This window comes from Amphichorda felina, assembly GCF_050947745.1.
Source record: "Amphichorda felina strain 45539 chromosome Unknown scaffold_6, whole genome shotgun sequence".
NCBI lineage: Eukaryota > Fungi > Ascomycota > Sordariomycetes > Hypocreales > Bionectriaceae > Amphichorda > Amphichorda felina.
In genome coordinates, this window is record NW_028145044.1 from 1,374,871 (window position 1) to 1,400,397 (window position 25,527).

The following is a 25,527-nucleotide window of genomic DNA, read 5'->3' on the forward strand; positions in this document are numbered from 1 at the left end:
TCCTCTCGCTCACGCACTCCGACATCAAAACCTCAATTGCTCGGAATCCTGTGTCATTCCTCCGCGCCTGTACGTCTTGCCATGAGCAGATGAGCAGCTCTTGATCTGCTAGCAACTCGCTCTCGGCACCCACGCATCACCACGAAATCACCTCGCCACATCTGTCATCCGTGCTCCTTTATTACTCGTATAAACTGTCTCCACGCTGAGCCGAAATCCATCGGTCCTTTGACATCAAATCCGCCAATCCCAGTACAATAGTCTGCCCGACTCGACATCTCCTCAAGTCGCCGACTTCGACACTCGGCCAATTTCTTTAAACAGAGTCACATTCACATCGTTCGCCCGCCGTCTTGCGCCTTGCCGGTTGGTCGCCTCATACTTACCGACCTCTTGTCACCAACGGCCTGTCACCCGCCGCCTTGGAACCGTCTCACCCAACGGCTCGCTCCCGTCGTTACCCCACGTCTCACCACCGTATCCAGCGCCTCGGTGACGACCCTATTCAGCCACCACCATGAGCTCCCCATCCGACCAGGCTGCCTCCTCAGCGCCCAAGGACAAGAAGCAACAGCGCAAGAGCTTCACCCAATTCCTGTCTCGCGCCAAAACTGTTCTCAAGAGGGGTGAGGGCTCCAAACGTAAGGAAAGTAGCTCGACTGTCACTGCCTCCGACACTTCTAAGCCTTCGTAAGTAGCAATTCCTTACTCGTTACTGCTCCCAACCGCTACCGCTCGCTCTCCGAGCCCCCATACTTTTCTCTCTTCCCCCCGTGAGCTTATTTTTTCAATTGCGTCGTGATTGATGCACTGATATGCTGAACCTCATCTCTAGTCAAGCCCAGGTCCCGACCAAGGCCCAGGAGGCCAGAGCTCGCTATGAGGCTATGCAGGGCGTCTCGAGGCTTTCCAAGTCGGAGCTGTTTGAGGAGAGAGCCAAGAAACTCGGGGAGCGATTCGGTCTGGAGATCAAGCCCGGCGAATGGCAGACGGCGACCCCCGACGACACGGTCCTGCGCATAGACAAGCCCATCCGCATGCGCGTCCGCCGAACCTGCCACAAGTGCAATGCCAACTTCGGCACCTCCAAGGAGTGCGTCAACTGCCAGCACGTCCGCTGCACCAAGTGCGCCCGTTACCCCCCGAAGCGCACCGAGGCCGAGCTCATCGCCAGCCGCGAGAAGAGGGCCGCTCTCATCAAGGCCAACAAGGAGAATGAGCCCATTATCCCCGACTACGGCTTTGAGAATAAGGAGATTGTCCTCACTCGACCCAGCAGGAAGGGTGGCCAAGACCTGATTTATAAGAAACCTCGCCAGCGTGTCAGGAGAACCTGCCACGAGTGCCAGACCATGTTTGCGTCTGGCTCCAAGACGTGTGAGAAGTGCAACCACACGCGCTGCACCGACTGCCCCAGAGATCCGTGAGTCACCCTCGCATCCCCCACGGTTTATGACTTTTTGTACTGACACCAATGATCAGACCCAAGAAGGGAAAGTATCCCCTGGGCTATCCGGGCGATGCGTTTGGTCCCAGCAGCGTGCCTCACTTCGAGTGCCAGAAGTGCCGGACCCTCTACCCAACAGGCGCAGAGAACGGAACCAAGTGCAAGAAGTGTGGCATCGACAAGTCGGACGACTCGCCTCGCGCCCAGCCACGCAAAGTCGAACCAGAACCCGACCCGGAGGTAATGAAGAGTTTGCAAGAAAAAATGGCGGCGTTGAACGTGGCAAAGTGAGCCAGGAAGAAGGAAACACCATGGACGGCAGGACGAGAAGACCATTTGGCGTGGAAAGCGTGCGACGTTTTTGTTCTTGGGCGCATCTGAGGTCTGCTTCTCATCATCGGGTACATGTGCTCACATGAAGCAAGCGAGCCTTTTATTGCTCCCGGCAACCCAACTTACCCATCAATCTCACCACACATTCATCTCAAAACCATCGACGAGAAGAACGCTGGACGGCCTATTTACCCATTCTTACGCCCTGGCATATAGCGACTGGATGACGAACGACCATAGGAGGGAGAGATGGAGAAATTTGGGTCATTTTCCATTGGCGCAGACCATGTTTTTTATCCTTTTCTTCTTGCATTTTCTTAGTCTTTATTTGGTGTTTCCGAGCGAAGAGATGAAGATTACGAACCTGCCTATATACACGTCCCTCGATTATTGACTAGCCGGATCTTTCTCCGTAGTGTAGCTCTAAATCGACTCCTCTCCATTCTGAAATGCCGTTTGTAACATCAGCACTCAAGCCACCGCTCTGCCTTGTTGGTACTATCCTACAATGTAAATCGAATCAAATGATACCGCCAAAACTCCTGTGCCACAACGCGTCGTACTCGACATGGCCCCTTACTGCTGAGGAAGCCCCCCGTTCCCTTCCTCCCTGACATGCGGCTCCAGCGCGAGCCGCGCGCCATGCACCACGGACACGCCCAGCGTGTCCATCCTGTTCCTCCTGCGGCCAATATAGCGCCCCATGCCGTCCATGCGGTTGTTCAGCTGCGCAAACTGGTCGTCCACCTGGCCCTGCTGGGCCGCGTGTTGGAACCGCACGGGGTCCAGGATGGGCATGAGGCGGTGCGTGGGGTAGAAGCGCCCGCGGATGGACTGCTCCTGCAGGACGATGTGCTCCTTGACGAGGACCCACTGCCAGCGGGACGTGCCGCTGATCGAGTTGCGCCAGTTTGTCTCGTCGCGCAGGGCGACGGGCAGATTTTCGGGGGGCACGGCGTTGGGGGCGTCGCCGTTGACGAGCATGTAGATGTGGCCGCAGAAGAGGACCGCGCCGGGATAATCCTTGGAGGTAAAGATGTTGCGCAGACCGAGCACGGATGTGTCGGTGGATAGGCCCAGCTCCCTAGGCAGGGCCCGCGGACGCAGACAGTCGCCAATCTCGATCCGTTCTGCACCGAAGAAGCAGCCGTAGTAGGCAACCTTGCCTGAAGGATCTTCCGACGTTGGGTACCAGAGGGAGTAGGACGAGTCAATTTTCCAGGCTGCCATCTTGGAGGCGTCGAGGGCTAGAAGATCGCGCTTGCCTGGGTCGCTGCCGGTGCCGCGAAACATGGCCTCCCAGGGGACTTCATCAAAGATCTTGTCTTTGAGGTCGGGTATGGTCACGGCCGGAACGCTGAAGGCATGGAAAGGCCGCATGTCTTCTGTAATCTTCATGGTGTTGCGCTGCTGGACCATGCCGTGGCCGATGGGGAGGAGTTCGTGGCCACTCTGGTTGTTGGATGCTGCGATCACGCCGAGGCGCCACGTAGCACCATTCTTGTACCAGACTAGCTCTCCGACGCGGAAGAGGAGTGATGACTTGAGAGACCATGCGACAGTCTGCTGGGGTTGGAGTTGGGCCTGTGCTTGAGATTGAGGCTGAGGTTGAGGCTGGGGTTGACGTTGCACTTGGGCCTGGGCCTGGGGAGCTGGTGACGGGGCCAGGGGTTGGGTCTGCTTCGTAGCTGTTGACGGCGGGACAGGTACGGGTGAGGCAGAGGATGCTATGGGTCGCTGTGTCGCCGGAACTCTCTGTGTTGGAGCGGGGGATTTTGACTGAGACTTGCCCGGGATCTGGGGCAGAGGGACTGGAGTGATCTTTGGTGGGGCCTTTTCCGACTTAACGGGCGACTCGATTGTAGCTAGAGTGGGCGTTTCATCGCCAGCTGAAGACTGCTTCGGCAGAACAGGAAGATTGCAGTGGACGCAGCAGCAGTCCTTGTAGTCCTTGGAGGCTGAAAGGAGCCATATCAGGTGGAGGGCGAACTCCTGTGGGGTCTTAAACAGCTTTGCCTTGATGGGATATCCCGAGACCCAGAGATGCTTGGACCTTTCGTAAAGCCAGTAGCCTCTCGGAAACTGAACGTACCAAGGGTTTCCCTCTTAGAACATGGTCAGTCTGGCACTAGAGTGTGAAAATATTTCTATTCTTACCATCTGGGTTGGGCGACAGCTCCTGTTTCAGCAGAATGCCCAACTTGACCCTCCATTCCACGAACCTGGGGTCATCCTCGGACAACCTGGTCATTTGAGGCTTTGCCCTAGGTGTCTTATCGGTGGCATTCTTCTTGGTCGTGGTGGTAGCTGGGGTCACCGGCCAGTAGCCGGGGCCCGTGTCTGCGCCGTCGCTGCGACAAATGCGAACCACATCGAAATCCTTGGTGTCGGCCATTTCGGCCACGGCACCCCCTCAGACCACAGCTGATGAGTTGGACGGAGGCTTTCGGCAGGAGATAAGGCGTAGTGTTGATGTTGATAGTGTTTCGAGTCTGGCCTTGGCGACGACGACTGTGGCGTGCCGGGTTTGCGCAGGCTGCTAGGTACTAATTGGGCCCACGATGAATGGTACAAGTTCTCGGGCAGCCGTCACTCGCAGGTAATGGAGCCGGGGGCGCTGGAGTACTACGGAACTAAGATCTCGGGATCTCTGTTGAGTAGGGCTGTCCTCGACAGTTGCTGAGTATTCTTTTGCGGGTGCGTAAAACGCAGACGGACACGGTCATCAAAAACGTGAAGAAATCAACAAACGCCGAGGAACAGGATCCAGCGATAAAAAGAGATCTATATGTTGTCCCCAACGGTTCAATGGTTTGAAAGAAAAAGGGTATCTTGGGTCGGATTGACGTGAAAGAGGAAGACAATGTGACTGGGGAGAAGGGAAGGCGTCAAGGTGGCCCAAGCATGAAGTGAAGCAGCTTTGGAGTGATGAGTCAGCACCAATCCATGTTTGAAGGCACCAAGCCACCAATAAGCCAACGCCCTTCACATTCGCGACGGCTCGGCTGTTTCGAAAAGTAAATCTCTTGATGGATCTTATTACCTATTAGTACCTAGAAATTTAGAGTATATTATCAAAAGCTAAGTGGTAATTTTGACAATCAGGTGAAAACGAATCTCTTTTAAAAGAATTGCACGCCTTGTCTCGAAGAAGTGGTAAAGAGTACTTGGACAGATAGCTGTCGTAGTAGGTACGGGATAGACGAAGGAAAATCTGGGTTGCCAATCGAGTGAATGGAACCCTATTTTGAATATTGGGGCCCGCGATCGAATTTTTTGAGAGCCTATAAATGAGAATACTATATGGTTCATTTTCTCTTGCTGATGCCTCCAAGGACGTCATCAGATTATCCAATTTGATGGCGGGGCTCAAAGAACTTTGGGTGCTACGACGCGTTAAAAACGCGTTTCCGTTTCGCCCCTCCACCATCACCACCATTAGACCGTCAAGACGACCCTCGCACCATCCGCATACCCGAACAGTACTTCGACCTTGGATCCACGATCCTACAATCTTATGGCCCTCTAATTCTGGCGGCTATGGAAGAGATACTTGACCCAAGCTATGGCCATAGCCATCGAGCATTCCTCCAGGCCCTAATGGCTCGAGGAGCCATGACTTACCAAGAGGCTCGCCCAGTCCTTGCGGCTATCTGGAGCGCAGGGGAACAGGACGGGACCGAGCATCAACCCGATGAGGTCACTGAGCGAGATTTTGCCGAGTACATAGACATTGCGCGCCAGGCCGCCTCGCTCTTCGACTACGACATACGCAGTGCCGTTCACCAGAGTACCAAGCAACGGATATACGCCCTGGTCAACACCACGTCGGACCCGCAGACGCAGCTGGCCACCACGTATAGCCCCGACGAACTTTCCTTCATCAAGCGACTTTTTGATGCCATGTTCGAGACATTTAATTCTCCGCGCATGGAGGTCATGGCCGTCACGCAGATGCAGGCCATGAAGCTCGCCCGGCCGAACCGACGGCAAAGCCAGATCGACGTCGACGAGGGGACACAGACGGCTATAGACAGAGGGCTAAAGCACAGCGAGGTGGAGGACGTTCTCGCCAAGCTTGTCAACGGCGGGTGGCTCGAGCGGAGCCGCGAGCAGTTCTACAGCTTGACCCCGCGAGGGCTGCTGGAGCTACGGCCGTGGCTTATGGAGACGTACAACGACCCCGACGCCGGGGCGGATGAGTGGCAGCGCATCAAGCTATGCGCCGCCTGCAAGGACCTGATTACGTATGGTCTGCGGTGCGCGGACCCAGCCTGCAATTTCCGCCTGCACGACGTGTGCGAGGATGCATTCTGGCGAGTCCGGGGCGATAAGAGATGTCCCAAGTGCTCACGGGAATGGAACGCGGATCACTATGTGGGTGAGAGAGCAGTCACACAGACAGAGGCGTTCCAACGGGGTCGGAGGCGCACAACAGGGGGCGTTAAGCGGCGGACCACGTTGGCCGACGAGGTACTCCAACAGCATGCAGAACAGGAGGGGGACGAGGAAGGGGATGTGGAGGAGGAGGATTGAAATACCAGGACACTTAGAATTTTGAGCGTGACCCAAGAGATACCCATTACAATTCAGCTGCTATTCAACCAGTCACCTGGATTGAGATTGGTGAGATTCGAGACTGTGGCTAATGACATCATCAACAAGGGTCCTGTGGCGGTGCAGATCTCTTGACCACAAAGCGGGAAGCTGGGGCACACCATGGCTTGTTGATTCGCTGTGGCGCGTCGTTGACGACAAAGTAGCCGCCAACATCACCTTTAAAGCGTCGTCACCTCGAAGTGCTTCCGCCTCCTCGTCCTTTTCGCATCCTACATTTCCTTTCACACAGACGCGGAGATGCTCGAGTATTTTACCTACAAGAAGATCAAGAAGCATAAAGCGGCCAAGCAGGCCAAGGAGGAGGAGGAGAAGAAGAAGAAGAACGATGTGGCCAAAGCTCCCAAAACCGACGGGTCTGAGACCCCACCTCTCCCGGGGCGCCCCATCCTAGACCGATCCGATGAATCATTTCTCGAGAGCATCCTCTCGGACGACGGCCCTGCGCCTCCCCTGCCTGATAGAGTTACGGTGCCGGAGCTAGAATGGCCGTCCGACGACGCCTCCTCATCTTATGGTAGGGAGAATGAAGATGGATCGAAGGATGCTAAGAAGGAAGACAAGAAGGGCAAAGGGAAGGAGAAGCAGCATAAGGATGACCATAAGGGCAGCCGGCTGTCGCAACTCTTCTCCAAGCATAAGAAGCATGGAGACAGCCTGAAGCCCGAAGATGCCACCGTCCCCGAGGATGAGATAGAGCGGGAGAAGAACGACATCAACCGCGTGCTCGACCGCCTGAACCTGTCTGCCAAGAACAACAAGGTCATCTCGCTGTCCGACGAGTCGACCGAGCTCCTCCGCAAGTTCACGCAGGTCTTCAAGGACCTGGCCAACGGCGTGCCCACAGCCTACGATGACCTCGTGCGCCTCATCACCGACCGCGACGGCGCCATCAACCGTGGCTTTGAAAAGCTGCCCTCGTCGCTGCAGAAGCTCGTCACCCAGCTGCCCGACAAGTTGACGGCCAGCCTCGCGCCCGAGATCCTCGCGGCCGCCGCCAAGAGCCAGGGCATCAGCGCTAGCGCTGAGGGTGGGCTCAAGGAGACGGCGCAAAAGATATTCCTCCCGCACAACCTCCTCGAGCTGCTGACCAAACCGGGCGCCCTGGTGGGTATGCTCAGAGCGATTGTGTCGACCTTGCAGACGCGCTGGCCGGCCTTTATTGGCCTGAACGTCATCTGGAGCGTTGCTCTCTTCTGTAAGTCCCTTGTGCCATGATGCATTTTTGAGATCGTTTCGTTGACCAGACCCCTTTAGTACTGATGTTTGTTCTCTGGTATTGCCATAAGCGTGGCCGCGAGGTCCGCCTCGACAAGGAGAAGACTGACGCGGAAGGCGAGGTCGACGGGAGCAGCCGGGTGGAGGAGCTTCCTGATGACCCTCTTCTGCCGGAGCCTCGGCCAGAGACGACGAGCATTGTGAGGACAAATGCGCGCCCAGCTCCGGCAGAGACTTCGGCGCTTCCTGCAGACCGTCATGGGCCGTCGAGCTCATCTCGCCGACGATGATACCACGAGTAGAGCCTTGCTGTTACCGTCTTTTACGATCATTAACGAGCTTGAACTGGGATAGTTGGGCGTTGAGTCATTAGATGCTTGGAGTATACCTGTGTAGAGGCCCCGACGAGAATGCTATAGCATCTTTGGGCATATCTGTTCATCATTGCGAGCGCAAGTCCTTGTGAACCGAACCGCTCTGTCTTTCATTATGCCGCATGCCTTAGTCCTCCTGGACCAGCTCCTTAATCTCCTCTCGCCCAGGCGCCATCGCAACCTCATCACTCTTCTCCACCACGCCCGCCCGGTCCGTCGCGCCGCCCCCGTCCTGCATCCAGAAGTCGACCTCGTCAACAATATCGTACACCACATCCTCCGCAATCTGATCCTGATACCGTTCAGAGATCGCGCGTATCCTTGACCCGTCCGACGACTCCATGTCAACGTCCTCGCTGGGCGGTGTGTATCCCGGGGGAGGATACCAAAAGTCCGGCCCAAAGTTCACCTCTGCTGCACCGCCGCGGAAAATGCTTACGGCTGGGTAGTAGCCTAACATACCGTCATCGAAGCCTTCTCTGGCACCCACCTGGGGCATGGGCTTGGACGCGGGAGGTAGGAAGCCTAGTAGGTCCTCAAACGCCGTGCCCATGAGCTTGCCATTCTTGTAGATTTTGATGTAGGAATTGGGTAGGGTGCGAAGAGCGGGGGTTGGGTGGAAAGGGTTTGGTGTGTCGGATGAAGACCCAGAGCCCATCGGCGACGGATTCATCAGATCTTCGAGCTCCTTTGTGGGGTGATATTCGATCTTCTCAAAGTAGGTGTGAGCCTTGAAGCGGATGGGCACTCGATCACGGACAATATTGGGCGCCTCGGGAGTCTGGCGGGGCTGCCACTCCTCGTGGGGATCCACGGCAGGGTTGTAATTCCCCGTCATGACATTTCGGTGAAGCCTCTCCGATGGTAGCTGGATCTCCAGACCTATCACATCTCCCTCCAGTATTGGCTCCCCCGGCGGGAAGAAGTCTTTGGGTCGAGACATGAAGACCTTCTCGCCCGTGACATCGCGGATGCCATAGCTATATGCGTCAAAACCGACGGGAGCGTCTAGCGAAGCCTCGCGCCGAGCCCAGCCCACGCGCACATGCTTGCCGCCCTCGGCCTTCGAGTCCCCGTCCTTGGCCTTGCGTATTCCCTGCGTGATCTTGCACTCCCAGTACCATCTGCCCTCTCGAACCGCGACATTCGCTCGCGCCATGCGGAAGCCCTTGTTGGTCGTCACTTGTCGAGCTGTCGAGTTGAAGAAAACGTGGGCGGCTGCATCTTCGTAGCTCATGCGCGGTCCGAACGGCTCTGACTCTGTCTGACGGTAGTAAATCGTTGAGGGGAAAAGAGGGTCGGCTATGCAGTGTGTGTAGCGGAAGTTCTTCTTGTTGGAGACGCTGTTGGGCATTGGTCAGTAGATGCGTGGTAGGGTTTGCTGGGAACAGGCCCAAGTCGGCCTTACTGGTCAGACGCCTCAAAAAACTCAGTCTCCTCGCCATCCTGGGATGTCGCCGTGTGATGCGAGGTTAAGACGGGCCCGCGTGCTGGTTCAAAGTCGGACAGCTTGGGCGGCGCAAGCTTGTAACGGAGCGGGCCAGACTCTGATTGCTGGGGGTCCTTCTGTGTCCTGGGCTCCGGTGTTGCCCGTCCGCTGTCCACGCCCTTGGCCTCACGCTTCTTAAACGTTTCCTTCTTGGCACGCGCAGACTTGGAGCGGTTTGCCTGTGGTCCTTCCTCCAGTCCTTGGGAGTCGAGGGCCTTCCCCTCGGGATTGAGTGGGGATGAGACGGCAGGGCTGTGACCTTCGTCGAGGGCGCGTTTCTGGGGTATTGAGGAGAGCGGCGCCGTCGGAGTTGGTTCGCGCTTTGGGGATTCGGCCTCTGTCGCCATCTTGAAGCCCACCGGTTGGCGTCGGGTACGGGTCTTGGTGGGAGCTCGGTGGGAGCCGGTGGGAGCTTGGCTTAAGGTAAGCGCGTGTGACGCGCCTGTGCAAGAGGGTCGAAAAGTTGATACGTAGGTACGTACTATCGATTTTCAGTCTGGCTGTAAAAGGACTAGCGGCTCCCGGGGACACCAGTCCTTGCACCCCTGCGTCGAGACTGCGTGTCTGGCCAATCGGAGTGAAGGGAAAGTAATCATTAGCAGGTGAGGGGCCTGATACTGACCGCCCATTGGTCCTCAACATCAAAGTCTCTGGAAGTGACGATTGCCCCTTGACTAAATGGTTCCATCGTGCTCATGATCAATCTAGATGCTTGAATCCGTTGCGAGTTGACGAGTTGACAGTCCAGCCCGAGGAGAATTGCCGCCGTCTTTTGCCGCTATTGGAGCATAGGCACCTGGTGTCAACTCGATCAAGGCTCACTACGAGGTATCTACGGCCCGTCGATCCCCCCCTATTTGACCCAACAGTGGTCCCTGATATTCAGACCCCTGTCTGGAAGTCGCTTGCCAAAGGTGCGTTTGTTGGGTGTCGCTTGCACCAGGTCCCTCCCCCCACGCTGTACGGATACGGATTGCAGTTTGCACCGCCATCTCCTGTCTCGGACAGCCGCCTCCAAGTCTTGTTCTGGCTTTTGTTGTGGCCACCGAGGCTTGCCGTGGATCCTGTTCAGTTTCGAGCCTTGCTCTTTCGACTTTCCGGTGTCAGCTGACAACTTTCCCAGCCGGCCGAGATCAACATCGACACACCCGACCTGCTTTTTGCCTCCCCTCCCAGGACGCACCGGCCAAGCACCGACTCTTCCTCATCTAGGCCTGAGGCTCTTCTGCTCTTCAATCGACTCCTGCGACAAATCCACCGAGCCGACGCACCCTGACTCAGTACCTGGCGCTGCGTTTTCATGACCAAACAGTGTCGCTTCTAGATACACACACTTCTCCTCCCACCGCAACCCTTTCACCAACGTTGTCGACACTCCTTCGCTGCCCCTCTGTTTATGTATGGCAATGGACGAGGACGCTGCGCAGGGAGGGCTGGCGGGGCAGCCGCGAGACTCTACGACGATCCGCACCGCTCTTCCTTCGAGACCAATGTCAAGACCTCGTGACGACGGATCCCCGTTACCCATCGAGGCATCTCTGCGGCCAGATGCCGGTGCCACTCAGCGTAAATCGAGGAGCATCTCGCCAAACTCCGCTGATAGCCCCATGCCCGATGCCTCTCCCTCGCCGCAGGCCGCGAGCCCTGCATCTTCTGCCGCCCGATCGACCTCGAAATTCAGCCCTCCCCCAGGGGGTAGTCAGACGCCCGGTGGCCAAGTCTGCAGGTCCGTTCACTGAGAATTGCCTTTGATCATACATATTCTTACCATGTCACAGTAACTGCGGAACGACACGTACCCCACTATGGAGAAGATCGCCACAGGGCGCTACTATCTGCAACGCCTGCGGCTTGTACTTCAAGGCTAGGAATACGGCTCGACCCATTGGTCTCGGAAAGGCGCCAAACGTCGTTCAAGAGAGGCCCCCTGGACACCACGTGTCGATCGCACCGAAACCAATGGCGAACGTGCCTGGTGCAACATACGTCTCCGCCGAACAGACTCCCACGGGATCTTGTCCCGGCGGCGGCCGGTGTAATGGTACAGGAGGTGCTGAGGGCTGTCACGGATGCCCTGCCTTCAACAACCGCATGTCTAAAAGTGCCAATCTAAATGTCAAGGGTCAAAGGTGCAATGGCCAGGCGGGTACTGCGCATTCAGGTGCTGCCGCCAAGGCCGCGAGCATGGAAGACCATGCAACGGACCACACCGATCCACGGCCACGCGCGCAGGATGCGGACACTACTGTAGTTATTGCATGCCAAAATTGCGGCACCACAGTCACCCCTTTGTGGAGGAGAGACGAGAGCGGTCACACAATCTGCAATGCCTGTGGTACGTTCTTGTCGTCATGCGCTTTCGCATTGCATGGGTTAACTCTGATTAGGTCTTTACTACAAACTTCACGGCGTCCACAGGCCAACGACGATGAAGAAGGCCACGATCAAGAGACGCAAACGAGTGATCCCAGCGGGCGAGGAAGAGGAGGGGGATGCCTCGTCCCAGGCTGGCGATGGGCAAGCACATGGGAGGGCGCCCGAAAAGGGGAGCGTCAACGCTGACGGGTCTGTCAATCTTGGCTTCCGAAGGAACGCTCCCCAACCGATGGCCATCGAGCCTCAACCTCCCGCACATTCCGGACACTCTGGACATTCGCACGGACAACCATCGCCTCTCTCAGCCTCTTCCGATTTGGCGGCATACCATCAGCAATCGCTACGCCCCCGCAACGTACCGCACTCTCTAAACGACGACAATCGCCTTCCGCCCATCACTTCGATGGCCGCATCTGGGGCCGGCGTGGACCGACAATCGTCAATTTCTCCGGCATCCTTCTTGTCGCCAGCTCGAAAGCGATCCTTCTCGTCCGCTGAGAACGAGGCACGTTATTCCGACGACGGAGGGAGCGATAATCCGAAGCGGCTGTCATCTATCAAGTCGATCCTGAACCCTAGCTCCCAGAACGGCTTAAGGCGCGACGACCGACACGATTACTCATTGCCCCCTCTTCGGTCTCCAGGCACAACTATTGCTTCCGCCCCTAGCCCTGGAATGTACTCGACGAGGGACCCCACACCTGCCCTCTCCGATACGTACGGCGAGAGTGATATGGCGAAGGCGGATCGCCGGGCTGCTCTGCAGAGGGAGGCAGAAAGGATGCGTGAAATGCTAGCAGCCAAGGAGCGGGAGCTTCTGGCGCTAGGGAATGACTAGGATGGAGGTACATATCGGGACAAGATGACAACGTCCGCTACGAGACTTACGAATTTCCTCGGTCTGGTCCAGCAAGGAGTCCCGGGTTATTGATTTTGCTTTATGGGGATTAACGGTGATTACGAAATGCCGGCGCAATCGGTGCTGAAAAAAAGTTCATGGTGACAGTTTGGCATAATCTCATGGACTCGCCGTCTTTTGGCTGTTGGGGTTAAGTTGCTCTAGGAGATCACGGTTGGGTTGGGCGGCCAACGGCCACTATAATCAGTGTGAAAGGGTCATTCATGTTTTATGGAATTCCCCGAATATGGCCACTACATACATACGTAGCACAGATATACAAAAAGAGACGAATTTATTTCAGTTGTGCTCGTGGGGTTGACCTGATCGGATGCTTCTACAACGGTAGCTTAAACTAGTTGCTTCATAGGATAGTCCTTTTTGATCTATGTGCATGATAATAGCAATATTAATAGGAGCGATCTCGAACTTCATCTCCACCGATGCTCTCGATGTCCTGATTCTCCGCTATGCTACATATCTGGATAAGCTTGGCACAGTCGGGGCATTGATTGCGGGCCGCACTCCTTGAGTCGTATGCACGTGTTAGGTGTCAATAATAATTGGGCAGTCTACGCGGATATACTGCCTTAGTTTATACTACTATTAATATGAAGTAGTTTCAGGTAGTATCAGTCGCATCGGGGGATCAAAGTCGGCTCTTCTCGAGCAGGATGACTGACCCAAACGACCGGAGCGAAATCGGGGATCTCGCTGGTGAGGCTTGTGAGGCTAGTCATGAACGAGAATGGGGAATAGACTAAGGGAGACCAGCTGGTCAGACCGGCGCAAGGTCGGTCCTTTCTGGATCTTTTGGTCGGAAGTTTCCAGAAGCGTCACTATAAAACGTACGTTGATGGGGACTCGGGTCTGAGCCTCCGAGGTGCTATAAGGGTTCAATCAGACCGGGTGGCTGTGAGGCGAGATCAGAGCCCCCGGATCATACGAGGGAGAATAGGGTGAGGTATCTTGAAGACATCGGGGCCGTGTGGGGAATTTATTATGCCGATGGTCGGGCAGTTTGTCGAGAACACTGAGGGCAGCGTCATTCATCGCCTTACTTTATTATTCAGCATTCCCAAGTAGGCAGTAGGTACTCCGTAATAGCATCCCTATGTCCATACGAGTACGAACTTACGAGGTGGTGCAGAAGCGATCCCGGTGGGAACGGTGTGGATCGTCTGTTGCGCCTTCCGGACAACGACTTGTGGAGCCGACCAAGACCGACAGTCCGAGTTGGACCGTTGGCGCCATTTTACACTGTGTTAACAGATCACCAGCGGGCAAAACTTGGTGTGCTGACGGAGCCCCCGCATAGTGCCCCACGCACCGTCGTTCTACGCGGGCTGTCAACCGAAGGGCGTACATGCGGGCACGCAATCCCTGCACCCCAAGATTCAGCTTGAACAGGTCACCGGTCACTGGTCAGCCTGGGATGGGCCCAGATGGAGGTGAGATGGATGCACCCGATACAGGCGCAGAGGGGCAGAACCATCAACCATGACCAGTGTTGATGAGTCTCTCGAGTCCCCAGTTAATAGTAGTAGCTAGCCAAGTCAATCGCAACGCTGTGCACGGTGGTATCCAACATATCTGGCTCTTTCTCTCTCTCTCCCCACTTCCATCTTCTTCCATTCTTATTCATTCTGATTCCTTGTCTGGATTGGTCCTGGTCAAGTGTTGTGGAAAGAGTGTCGAGTGCTCCTTCCCTTTGGTGAATGCTTGAATGACTCTGCTGCTTTAAGTATCGCCAACTTCTTCTTCCCGTCACTCCGGCGGCTCACAGGGCGCTCGCCGGTTGAGACGACATAAAAAGTGGGACAAGGCACCGCGACGGCGCTGAGCACCATCGTCACCCTCTAGGCCGAGAGCCCTCCATCAGCAGTAGCACTGCGCCCTTGTGTTGATTCCCAGCATCCACGCCCCTTGGCGCCCCGAGTGTCCCAGAACAGCAGGTTCCTGCAGTTTGTGAGCAGCTGCCGGCGACATGACCACCATTGACGAGCTCGACGAGTTTGTCGACTGGGGGAACCTCGGCGCCGATGACTCCACGGCCGACTCTGGTTCCGGCTCCAACAACCGCCGCGACGACCTCTTCTCCCCTTCGTTCGACATGAACCCTCCCTTTGCTGGAATGACCATGGATCCCGCCCCTGAGAACATCGACCTGGCCTTTGAGAATGCTTACGAGGATGACTTTAGCTTCTGCGCCCTTCAGCACTTTACAGACGACAATGCCTTCTCGGGGGCTAATGCGGGCAATGTGGCCAGTGCTGTCGTGCCAGAGATGCCCACAGGCATAACACACCACGCTGATTTCTGGGAGACTCCCGAGGTGCCCTGCTCCAACTGCTCCCTGGGTGGCTACTCGTGCAAAAAGATTCGAGAGGGTCGCTATAAAGGTTACTGCACCAGCTGCGTGGCCTTCAAGGTCGAGTGCAGCCTCGGTGGCATCATCCCCGACAACCTCAACCCTTTCGAGTCGACCATCTCTCCCTTCAACCCCTGGCCGGCAACTGTGGGAGGGGATCGCCCCAATGCGACCAGCAACGAGGACCTGGCCAACCAGCCTCCCAGAAACAGGTCATCGTCCATCGACCTGCCTGGCTTCGCCAGTGGCGAGGACGTGACCATTTTTGCCCCCAAACCGGAGGCTCCTCCGCCCAAGATTGGGGCCCGTTTCTCTCGGGAATCAGTGCGGGTGCTTAAGACGTGGTTGACCACCCATAACAGGCACCCCTATCCCAGTGACGAGGAGAAGGAGCTGCTACAGCGCAAGACGGGCCTCAACAAGACCCAGATCACCAACTGGCTGGCCAATGCCCGGAGACGGGGCAAGGTCCAGCCCCCCCGATCGACGTCTCCTCACCCAGGAAACTTCTCTAGCCGTGTTGGATCTGTCGACATTCCGCAGCGGCGGGGAACCCCTGCTCTCGAAACCATGAACCCTCTTCAGCGTTGGGAGCACTCCCCTCCCGAGCACGAACCGGCCTCGGTGACGGCCATTGCCCGGGCCGTCACGGCGTCCTCGTCGGGTGCCTCCTCGGGGCTGAACAGCCCATTTAGCCACCACTACACAGACGACGGCTCGAGCCGTTCCATCTCCGCCAGCAGCTGGGGGACATCGCATTCTAGCAATGGCTCCTCAGCCTACTCCTATGGCTCTCGAAACTCCTGGGGTTCGTTTGGTTCAGCAGCGTTCAGCAACCGGAGCCACCGGCGGCGGCGGCGGAGGGCCGGTGCCCAGAAGACGAAGGACGGTCAGACCGACCTGCAAGCACCCCTCAAGACATTCCAGTGTACGTTCTGCACGGAGACATTCCGGACGAAACATGACTGGCAGCGGCACGAGAAATCGCTGCACTTGTCGCTCGAGCGTTGGGTCTGCGCACCGCACGGGTCACGGGCTGTGAACCCGGAGACGGGCCAGCTGAGCTGCGTCTTCTGCGGGATTGAGGACCCCGACGATATGCACATGGAAGCCCACAACCACTCGACCTGCCAGGAGAGAGCTCTGGAGGAGCGGACCTTCTACCGAAAAGATCACCTCAACCAGCACCTACGGTTGGTGCACAATGTCAAGTTCATGGACTGGTCGATGAAGTCGTGGAAGGTCGCGACGCCCGAGATCAGGTCCCGGTGCGGATTTTGCGGTATCGTGATGGACACTTGGACCATACGTGTGGACCACCTGGCGGAGCATTTCAAGACTGGTTACTCCATGGCTGACTGGAAGGGAGACTGGGGTTTCGAGGTGCCTGTGCTCGACATGGTTGAGAACTCGATCCCGCCGTGTATGAGACCTCTGAAATTTCCCGTAGACAAGCTGAAAGCATCTGACTTTTGAGGAATACAGATATGATTCACCATGAACGAACATCTCCTCTGCCATACGTAGCGAGCCACCCATCGCCCGAGTCCCCGAGGAATGCCTACGAGCTCATCAAGCTGGAGTTGGCCTACTTCGACGCCAACTACCGCGAGCAGCATCGCCGCCCCCCGACCGACGAGGAGATGATGGTTGAAGGTTGCCGTATTATTTTCGCCAGCGAAACCCTGTCCCTACAGGGAATTGCTACGCAGCCGTCCTGGCTTCGTGATCTGATCATGGGTTCCGAGGACCTCATGCGCAAGGCTCGATTCGGTCCCCTCCGTGGCGCTACAGAAAATAGGCTGGCCTCTCTGAAAATTAACGGCAAGGACAATCTATTCGAGCAGTGCCCAATGGAGTTCCAGCTGCATGAATTCGTCAGAGCCAAGCGGCTGCTCGGCCTAACGGCCATGGACGATGAACTCCAGGAGGAGGCCTGCCGTATCGTGGGCCGCGTCGAGGAGGTCTCGACGCATCCGTCTGATATTGTGGCCAACTGGCTGCTTCGTAGGGTTACTTCATCGACACCCTGGATGGCAGCGTTTCGCCGCAGGGCACATCTTCCCCGGTCTGAGGATGTTCAGGACGAGATCTTCCGGTCAAAGGACCCGAGGAGCATCGACTCCACGATTCACAGCTATACAAGGCTAGAGCGTGAGCTGGCCGACTTTTTGAAGTTGCAGCGGCAGGCGGGCAAGGAGCCCACTGACGACGACCTTCAGCGGCAGGCTCGTATCATTATCTACGAGTTCGATGACGGATGGAACCAGACTGCAGCAGACAACATGACGTGGCTGGACGCTTTCAAGAACCGCCACCCGGCGCATGGAGCGTCACCCCCTACCGATAGCTCTCCGGCCTTCTCGCTGCAGAAGACGAATCCATCAACCGTGACAGCCGACACGCCCTTCACCACCGCGGCGACGAGCAACCAATCGCCAAACTATCCAGTAGGCAATAATTCTGTGAATGTCGATGCCAATGGAAACACAATCAAGGTGGCGATGCCCTTCTTCATCAACGACGCCAACTGCTACCGTCGTTTGGCCAAGGAGCTCGGGCGGTGGGTAGCCGCGACCATGTCTCCTAACAACCCCAACCAGCACATTCCCACCGACGGGGAGCTGCAGCACCAGGCACGCTGGATTCTCTACGACGAGTAAGTTCTCCCCTCTCTAGTCCGCGCCACGGCACCACGGCACCCACGCTAAACATTCTCTCTGTTTAGTGACGACCCCTGGAACCAGACCGCCGCGGACAATGCCGAGTGGCTGCAGCGATTCAAGCGCTCCAACAGCTTGCTCAACGACGGAGGGCCTGGCCTCACCAACAGCAACAGCTGGTCTATCGATCAAGGCGGCATGGGATTTGAGCCGCCTTACGCTTGGCCCAACCCTCACGGTAACGCCATGGCAGGCTTCCACGATACGTCCAACGGTGCCAGCGGCAGATCCTTTCCCTCGACAGGACCCCTGGCGGTCAGCAGCTTTGTCGAGAATATGCGCTCACGGTATGCACGCCCGGCGACTATCTTTTGCTCTCGCGAGCTCGAGGATGGCCTGGTGCGCATGTCGGAGCAGAGCGTCGCTGAGACGGGGTACCTTCCATCGGCGACGGCGCTGCGTGCGCGCGCGAGGGAGATCCTGGGAAGCAGTGCGGCGTTACCCACGCCGGCGGACGACCCAGAGCTGATGGACAAGTTCCAGCGGTGGATGATGGAGAAGATGGCCAACACCAAGAAGCCGGGGGAGAACGAAAAGCAGCAGCAGGAGAATGTAGCGGCGGGGCCGTCGTTCCTGGATGTGCAGCTGTCGGACGAGGAGCTGGGAAACATGCTGCAGGATATGGACTTCGATCTGGCCATGGGAGAGTATGATGGCGAGGTGAGCTTGGCGGAGTTCAAGGACTAGGACTTGTATACGATTCGGGAATCGTGGTGATGATGAGGGTCAGCCGGGGTTGAAGAGGGGAAGAGGATGAGCTGGCCTAGTGTTTGGTCCTATGACTGGAAAGTGGGAGGTGAAGGTGGTGTAAGGGCGGAAGCATCAACGATGAAAAGGATGGATAGTACGAAGTACGTACGTACACCCTCTCTGTATACACGGCAACGAGACAAAGGTTCAGGGATCGGATCGGAGTTTATGATTTGTTTAATTACAACCACGGAACACTATGTTTCCGTATACTTGGATATAAACTTGCACTCTTGGCATTGTCGCAATCTGCCTCTGAGAATACTACGTCATATCACTACTGGTCGTACTTTGTAGTACACCACCGTACTCCGTACATATGGTGGGTTTATCACCAGGTGTTAAGGCCAGCGGTGGCGGGGCAAATATCAGGTCACCCGCGTGGCCCTTCAGGAGTGATGCAGATCATGAAGAATGAAAAATCCCCAGGAAGTGGGAATAAGTATCTTGTACGTAGTACTCCGTATCGTACGAGTGGGAAGTTGCGGTCGACGTTGGACCTGGCGCTTTGGCCCTTGGACGGGAACTTAAAAGACGGGAAAGACCCACCCTATTTCGGCTCCTGTCGCCAGGGGTACTGTACCTACTCAGCGTAGCACTCAGGTACTGTCTGTACTCGTACACGGCTACACGCCTGTCCCGGGAGGCTGTGACGACCCTCCCAAATTGATCCCCAGAACTTGAGTCCGTTCTTGCCTTATTTTTTCTGCCCATGTTAATGATACAGTAAATCATAATGGGTATTGCTCGCCTACCTTTGCACCTTAGTCAGGAAGGAAGCAGTTTGGCCTTTCACTGCATAGGTGTCCAGAACTATTTCCATCACAGGATGATTGCCGCTGATGGGCAAGAACCCCTTCGGTCTTTCCCTTCAGCTCGTTGGCGCCCTGTACAAGTCAAATCGGCCGTTGTGACTTCGCGCCACTGCCCACCAACAACATCACGCATCCCAATCATCAACAACAACAACTACTCTGACAACACCAACACCGTTGTTCGTAACTGGCCATGATTATCACTTCTGCGAGAAAACCACGTTAGGCTAGAGTACACTGACTCGGCAGACTTTGAGGGCCCCAGCAATAAGACTATTCACGGAATTACCAGCATTCGCCATTCCGCCATGCCTACATACCTCTGCCACGGCTTCCGCTGGCATCGCAAGAACATCCGTCCCTTCGTCATCCTCAACAACCTCGACGATGCCGCCCCGGACTGGGTCATTGGACGGGCCACATCTACTGTCATCCTCAAGCAGCTCTACAGGCTGTATGACTTTATCCCGCCCGGTCCAGCAGACGACGACGTACTTGGAGCACCAGCACCTCTAACCCCTCCAAGCCACGCCAACGGGAAAGATGCCATCACTCTCCCTCCGCCGCGGGTCCATCCCGCAAATGACAAGGTTCTGATGCATAACTGGTCTGCAGTCAAGCTCTTAGAAGAGTATGACCCGGAGGAGATGCGGGAGCCTTCGCGACCATACGTTTTTGTGGCCCACACAGTGGCCAGGGTCGATCTGCACCTCGATCTCGCCGAGGCGATGGCGAAGTATAGGACAATATTCATGCAGAAAGACACGAACTGGTTTGGGATGCTGAGGGATGAGCTACAGAAGGACGAGCCCATTACCTGGTACGTGGTGGTCTGCGGGGAGGAGAATAGGTCCCAAGGAGACATGGCCAGCATAGGCGATGGCGATGGTGATGGCGATGGCAGTGGTGAGCTCGAGGAGGATACGGGCAAGACACAGTCCTCCCCGCGCAAATCTGTGGCGCGCAAGAAATCAAAGGGTGAGGGGTTGCGGCGCCTCTTCCACCGAAAAGGCGCTGAGGAACCCCCTCTGCCCACAAATGGCGAGTCTCATGATAATTGAGGCATAGACGCTGCGACGGTTTGCAGCAGAGCTCTGTACGGAGTACTGGTATGCAGGTATCAGTTAATGATTGAACGAGACGAGTACGATGAATCGAGTTACCGATACAAAGATAGTTCACACTAGCAGCAGCCAATGGTTGCCATTCTAGACTCTCAAGTTTCTACCTTTTAACCCTTTTCAACGCGAGGCTGTCAGAGATGTTGGTCGTGTATACGCACTCCGTACTTGTAAGCGCATCCCACCGACAGACGCTATTTTCCTACCATGTGGACAGCATCCCCAATTGATTACGATCTACTAGAACTTGCTTGAGAGGAAATGTGCGGCGGGGATTCATATACAATACTAATTTCATTTCATCTGCTTAGGACCATGAAGTGGATCTCTAGGGTGCAATACTTGAGTGAGGGTCTCGGCGGATGGACCCCGGATTTTGGAGCTGGGTTGGCCTGCACATCTCCTAATCTTCCCCCCTCGCCAACCCAGTTACCCAACACATCGAGCATGAGCCGCTCGGCCACCAACTCAGGGCGCTGGTCCTCGTAGCCAGCCTCTCTTTTTTCCCCCAGTTGACGACGAATTCGCTCTCCGAAAATGACGTCGCCGAGTCGGGACCGCCTCCATCTGACACCTCCTGCTGGGCCAGGAGAGCTGTCGCCATCCTTCGCCCAGACCGGCGCCGAGCTCAGCCTCGACGACAGCGACATTGACGACCTGGACCTGCATGCCGAGGTCAGGGCCGGCGACGCATCCGACGCCTACGAGATGCGCGAGATGGATGCGTTGAGGGATCACAGCCCTTCGCGCGGACGCTGGGACGCTGTGGGCGACCCGGGCTTCAGTCGCAGTGGCAGCTCAAGCAGCGCCGCCAGCTTCCAGCTGTACACGCCCGACGAGGAGGATGCCGTGCGGAGCAAGTTTGATCGCAAGCTCGTCGTCTTTGTGGCGCTGCTGTACATGCTGAGCTTCCTCGACCGCTCCAGTTCGTTCCCCCCACCACCACCCCTTTTGCAATCTCAAAGCGCTGGTTATGAGTACAATGATGGAAGCTGACCTTGGTGATACCCTAAAACAGACATTGGCAACGCCCGTATAGCAGGCATGGACGAGGACCTGCAGTCCGACCCGCCCCGCAACGACTGGTACGAGTGGGCACTCACGGCCTTCTACATCTCCTACATCGCCTTCGAGTGGATGTCCCTACTGTGGAAGCTCGTCCCAGCGCACATCTACATCTCCATGCTGGTCCTCACCTGGGGGGTTACGGCGTCGCTGCAGTCCGTCGCCACGTCGTACCCCGTGCTCATTGTGCTGCGGCTCATCCTGGGCATTGGCGAGGCGGGCTTCACGGGGATCCCCTTTTACCTGAGCTTCTTCTTCAAGCGGCACGAGCTGGCGTTCCGCACGGCCATCTTCATATCAGGTATGAGCCGTGTGGACTTGCCTTGAAATCAAATCAACAGGGAAGACTAACGTTTCATGGATGAATAGCCGCCCCCCTTGCTACCAGCTTCGCAAGCACTCTTGCCTGGGTCATTGTCAAGTGTGCCGATTTCAGCCCCATCGCCCCCTGGCGGCTGCTCTTCCTTGTCGAGGGCTTCCCCTCAGTTGTCGTCTCCGTCATCGCCTGGAACGTCATCCCCGACTCCCCACAGACGGCCTCGTACCTCACCAAGCGCGAGAAGAAGGTCGCCCGTCTGCGCCTCCGCAGCGAGCAGCCATCTACCGCTGCCTCCAAGCCCTCCTCGGGCCTCAGCATCCGCGACGTCCTCCTCGTCCTCCGCGACCCCGCCGCCTGGATCCCCGCCTCCATGTTCTTCCTCACCAACATGGCCTACTCCTCCCTCCCCGTCTTCCTCCCCAAGATCCTCGCCGACATGGGCCACGACAACCTCACCGCCCAGGCCCTCAGCGCGCCCCCTTACCTCATCGCCTTCATCACCGTCCTGCTCACCGCCCGCCTCTCCGACCGCCTCCGCGCCCGCACCCTACCCCTCATCCTCCACGCCCTCGCCTCCGCTGCCGGGTACGCCGTCTTCGCCCTCGCCGAGTCCCTACATCTCCCACACTGGGCCCGCTACCTGGCCGTCTACCCGGCCGCCGCCGGCTTCTTCAACGTCGTCACCCTCCTCATCGCCTGGGCCATCAACAACCAGGCCGGCCCCTCCCGCCAGGGCGGCGGCTTCGCCCTCCTCCAGCTCGTCGGCCAGTGCGGGCCCCTCGTCGGCACCCGCCTCTACCCAGACCGCGACGGGCCCTTCTACACCCCCGGCATGCGGGCCTGCGCGCTCGCCATGCTCGCCGTGGCCCTGCTGGCCGCCGTGCTTCGCGTCTACCTGCGGTACTGGAACCGGAGGCTCGACCGGGAGGACCATGACATGGCCGCCGAGGGCCCCGCCGTCGAAGAGGAGGGCCTCGTCGGACCGGGGAGGAAGAAGACACCAGCCGAGTCATTCCGGTATATGCTGTGACTGATATGTAAGCGAGCGAGAAGGCGCTGATACCGCAATTTTGTACACCATATTTCGATTTATAAGGTAAGGTATAGAGGATACAGATCTTTACACGGCCGATTAATACCCAATTTATTATTATCTTCCACACTACCCCTGAATAACCCCATCCTGGTAGTACGATGACGGCTTTTTTTTTCGTTTCTTGCTTAGTATAACCGTTCAAGCCAGAGACGCTGTATTAATAAGTAACGAAACGCCGCCAAACACCGTTTTGAACCTCTAACCCCCCTATGAGTTCCATGTTCGACCTTTTCTCAAAACTGTCGGATCTTCGCCACTTTCGATGGAGCCGTCACCCTCGATGAAGCGGTCTCCTTGTTCGACCTATTGCCAAAATCCATCCAGGGTGGTGCCTCATACTTGCTTACCCCTACGCCCCACCAGTCCTCATGTTCGCGGCTGGTGCGCTCAAAATTGAAGGTACCGTACCCGTTCTCCGGCTTGTGGCTAACGGTGTCCTTAGGCCGCTCGCCGTGGTGTTTGGTCCTCTAGGCCTCGAAGCAACGGCGGTCGGCCGTGGTGCGCCGCCGTAGCCTCCGACTCATATCCACGAACTGCCGGTGGATCGCGGTTGCAAACTTGCGTACGCTCAGCCTCCGTCGTTTGGTTGCAAAGGAGTTCGACAGGCTTCGCAACGAGAAGTGAGAGGCCCTACGCTTAGTGGCTGCGTTGGGGATGTGCTGCTCGGTGTCTCCGAGCGAGGCATTCCTGCGTTTCGCTGTTGTATTTGTCACTCCAGAGTCATTTTGCTGGTTGGAATCGTACGTTCCGTCGCACTGAGAGACTACGGGAAGATGATGGTCATGAGTATTGGAATTTGGATGCGGCGAGACTCGAGACATGGACCAGCGTCTGGCCAACTGGGGCCTTTGAAAAGTCCCTGGAGAGTTTGGCTTGTCATACTTTCCATACTGCGTGTTACAGGTGGAAGTATCATCTTTAAAGCCACTGTTCAGGCGGAACTCCTGATATCGAGCCGCGCTGACGCTTTGCCGTCCCCTCGACGATCTTAAAACGCTCTGCCGCCCTTCAGCCTCCATAGAAGCCTCCTCAGCAGCGTCACGTACGCTTTCCCCGCCGCTTGAATCTGAGATTGATCGCAGGTTGGACAAGCAGTTGTTGGCACGGCTGTACTTTTCCAAGTCGGACAAGTGGAGGCTGTTGATATCGTAAGGCGAGGGCGAAGGCTCAACGGTAGGGGCTTCCGACTTGTCGTCCTCGAGCGAGGGAGTGGCGCTGTAGTTTGAGGAGCAGCTGCTCACTGGCCCAGCCTGCTCGTGTGTCGAGTTCTCCGGACCGGGGATCATGTCAAGCGTGAGGTTGCCGACGCCCGGGCTGTGGCACTGCCCCTTATACAGGCCGTCTGCTCCATCCTCGTCCGCCACTGCAGGCTTTATTGTTGGATTTCCTCGAGAGAGATGGGGGAGGTAATCCAGCCCCTTCGAAGTCAAGTTGACGGCGTCGGTGGGGTCATGTTGGTGGTTAGCGTCGTCGCTGGTCTCATGGCTGCGCTCTCTGAGGCTGGGCAACTGCATGGAGAATGGTCTGGGACGCATCTGCCACGGAGGACTGGTGGTTCCTGCGGATTCTCCCGCGGAAGAAGATAGGGACCGGCTGGGCTGAGGGGCTCCCCGAGAGAATGTCGAAGACGGAGATGGCCCCCGCGTTGGCCTAAGAGAAAGATCCATGATTCGACCAGGCTCTATGGTGGAAAGTGGGAACTTGAAAGGCTGAAGAATATCCTATGCTGAGTACTAGTTATGGTCTTCCTGGCTGGCGAGACGATGGAGGAAGGGTAGCGATTTTCTTGTTGAATTGTGGGCAAGAGTCGAGAGTCTGTTTACGCCACCAGCCCCCTTCAAGAGGCATCTAGACATTGGCAACGTGGCATGGCGCAAAGGGAAAGTGCCCTGCTTCATGGTGAAGATTGCTGCTGCCCATTCAGATACCAGAAGAGGTTTATGTTTTCTACTACCGGTGGGGGTAGTAGGTAGCGCCTGCCAGGGACCGTACCTACCTAGTAGTTGACGCAGGCTACCCAGGAGTGGCTTGTGAGGTTAAGATAGTCGCGACGCGTCAGCCTCTTTACGTGCTCACATACTCAGCCTTCGCTGCCAAATGTTTTCGAGATGGATATACGCTACCAACAGATGACTATATCTGTGTGTCCCAGGACCAAGCAGGATTAAGACTACCTCGGGCTGCTCTCATCCACCATGACTTGCACAAATGCTGACACGACGATAGCTAAGCCATGTACGGATACCCAGACCTTAGTTCTTCGGACATTTTACGGATAACTAAAAATGGAGTGAAGCAACTAGGGTCCGAAATCCATGCCTCCTCGGCGCTTGTCAACGAATGATAGTCACTAGTCAGGCTGTCAGATGGCAATACTACTTGTATGCAACTTATTCATGGAACCTGCATGAGGTTGCATCTGCCCAGAATCTGGGCTCCCCCCAAGATCTGGCAATATAGCTAGTAACCGCTTCCCGGCACGCGAGGCCCGCGAGACCCATGTGCCATCCTGTGA

At 56.6% G+C, this 25,527-nt stretch overlaps 10 protein-coding genes across 10 annotated transcripts; 7 read left to right on the forward strand and 3 right to left on the reverse strand.

Annotated features, from left to right (window-relative positions):
* Positions 1–517: 517 nt before the first annotated feature.
* ACO1O0_006275 (uncharacterized protein) lies at positions 518–1,738 on the forward strand (the record flags this gene model as incomplete). Its single annotated transcript, XM_083195669.1, has 3 exons — positions 518–690; positions 836–1,423; positions 1,483–1,738. 3 exons carry the CDS (start codon positions 518–520, stop codon positions 1,736–1,738), a joined length of 1,017 nt encoding a protein of 338 aa, XP_083048685.1.
* Positions 1,739–2,356: 618 nt separating this feature from the next.
* On the reverse strand, positions 2,357–4,175 carry ACO1O0_006276 (uncharacterized protein; the record flags this gene model as incomplete). Its single annotated transcript, XM_083195670.1, has 2 exons — positions 2,357–3,885; positions 3,938–4,175. The coding sequence occupies 2 exons, from the start codon at positions 4,173–4,175 to the stop codon at positions 2,357–2,359; spliced, it is 1,767 nt and encodes a 588-aa protein (XP_083048686.1).
* Positions 4,176–5,320: 1,145 nt separating this feature from the next.
* ACO1O0_006277 (Smc5-Smc6 complex subunit NSE1) lies at positions 5,321–6,316 on the forward strand (the record flags this gene model as incomplete). Its single annotated transcript, XM_083195671.1, has 1 exon — positions 5,321–6,316. One exon carries the CDS (start codon positions 5,321–5,323, stop codon positions 6,314–6,316), a length of 996 nt encoding a protein of 331 aa, XP_083048687.1.
* Positions 6,317–6,499: 183 nt separating this feature from the next.
* On the forward strand, positions 6,500–7,905 carry ACO1O0_006278 (uncharacterized protein; the record flags this gene model as incomplete). The annotated part of the gene is made up of 3 exons (XM_083195672.1): positions 6,500–6,506; positions 6,630–7,595; positions 7,655–7,905. The coding sequence occupies 3 exons, from the start codon at positions 6,500–6,502 to the stop codon at positions 7,903–7,905; spliced, it is 1,224 nt and encodes a 407-aa protein (XP_083048688.1).
* A 211-nt stretch (positions 7,906–8,116) lies between these two features.
* ASH2 (SPRY domain-containing protein) lies at positions 8,117–9,825 on the reverse strand (the record flags this gene model as incomplete). Its single annotated transcript, XM_083195673.1, has 2 exons — positions 8,117–9,332; positions 9,398–9,825. 2 exons carry the CDS (start codon positions 9,823–9,825, stop codon positions 8,117–8,119), a joined length of 1,644 nt encoding a protein of 547 aa, XP_083048689.1.
* Positions 9,826–11,804: 1,979 nt separating this feature from the next.
* SFU1 (GATA type transcriptional activator of nitrogen-regulated proteins) lies at positions 11,805–12,692 on the forward strand (the record flags this gene model as incomplete). Its single annotated transcript, XM_083195674.1, has 2 exons — positions 11,805–11,813; positions 11,913–12,692. The coding sequence occupies 2 exons, from the start codon at positions 11,805–11,807 to the stop codon at positions 12,690–12,692; spliced, it is 789 nt and encodes a 262-aa protein (XP_083048690.1).
* A 2,047-nt stretch (positions 12,693–14,739) lies between these two features.
* ACO1O0_006281 (uncharacterized protein) lies at positions 14,740–18,533 on the forward strand (the record flags this gene model as incomplete). The annotated part of the gene is made up of 3 exons (XM_083195675.1): positions 14,740–16,546; positions 16,609–17,782; positions 17,852–18,533. The coding sequence occupies 3 exons, from the start codon at positions 14,740–14,742 to the stop codon at positions 18,531–18,533; spliced, it is 3,663 nt and encodes a 1,220-aa protein (XP_083048691.1).
* A 1,186-nt stretch (positions 18,534–19,719) lies between these two features.
* ACO1O0_006282 (uncharacterized protein) lies at positions 19,720–20,472 on the forward strand (the record flags this gene model as incomplete). The annotated part of the gene is made up of 1 exon (XM_083195676.1): positions 19,720–20,472. The coding sequence occupies one exon, from the start codon at positions 19,720–19,722 to the stop codon at positions 20,470–20,472; it is 753 nt and encodes a 250-aa protein (XP_083048692.1).
* A 597-nt stretch (positions 20,473–21,069) lies between these two features.
* Positions 21,070–22,946, forward strand: ACO1O0_006283 (major facilitator superfamily domain-containing protein; the record flags this gene model as incomplete). Its single annotated transcript, XM_083195677.1, has 3 exons — positions 21,070–21,457; positions 21,551–21,898; positions 21,967–22,946. The coding sequence occupies 3 exons, from the start codon at positions 21,070–21,072 to the stop codon at positions 22,944–22,946; spliced, it is 1,716 nt and encodes a 571-aa protein (XP_083048693.1).
* A 533-nt stretch (positions 22,947–23,479) lies between these two features.
* ACO1O0_006284 (uncharacterized protein) lies at positions 23,480–24,526 on the reverse strand (the record flags this gene model as incomplete). Its single annotated transcript, XM_083195678.1, has 3 exons — positions 23,480–23,699; positions 23,757–23,767; positions 24,059–24,526. The coding sequence occupies 3 exons, from the start codon at positions 24,524–24,526 to the stop codon at positions 23,480–23,482; spliced, it is 699 nt and encodes a 232-aa protein (XP_083048694.1).
* Between the last annotated feature and the right edge of the window lie 1,001 nt (positions 24,527–25,527).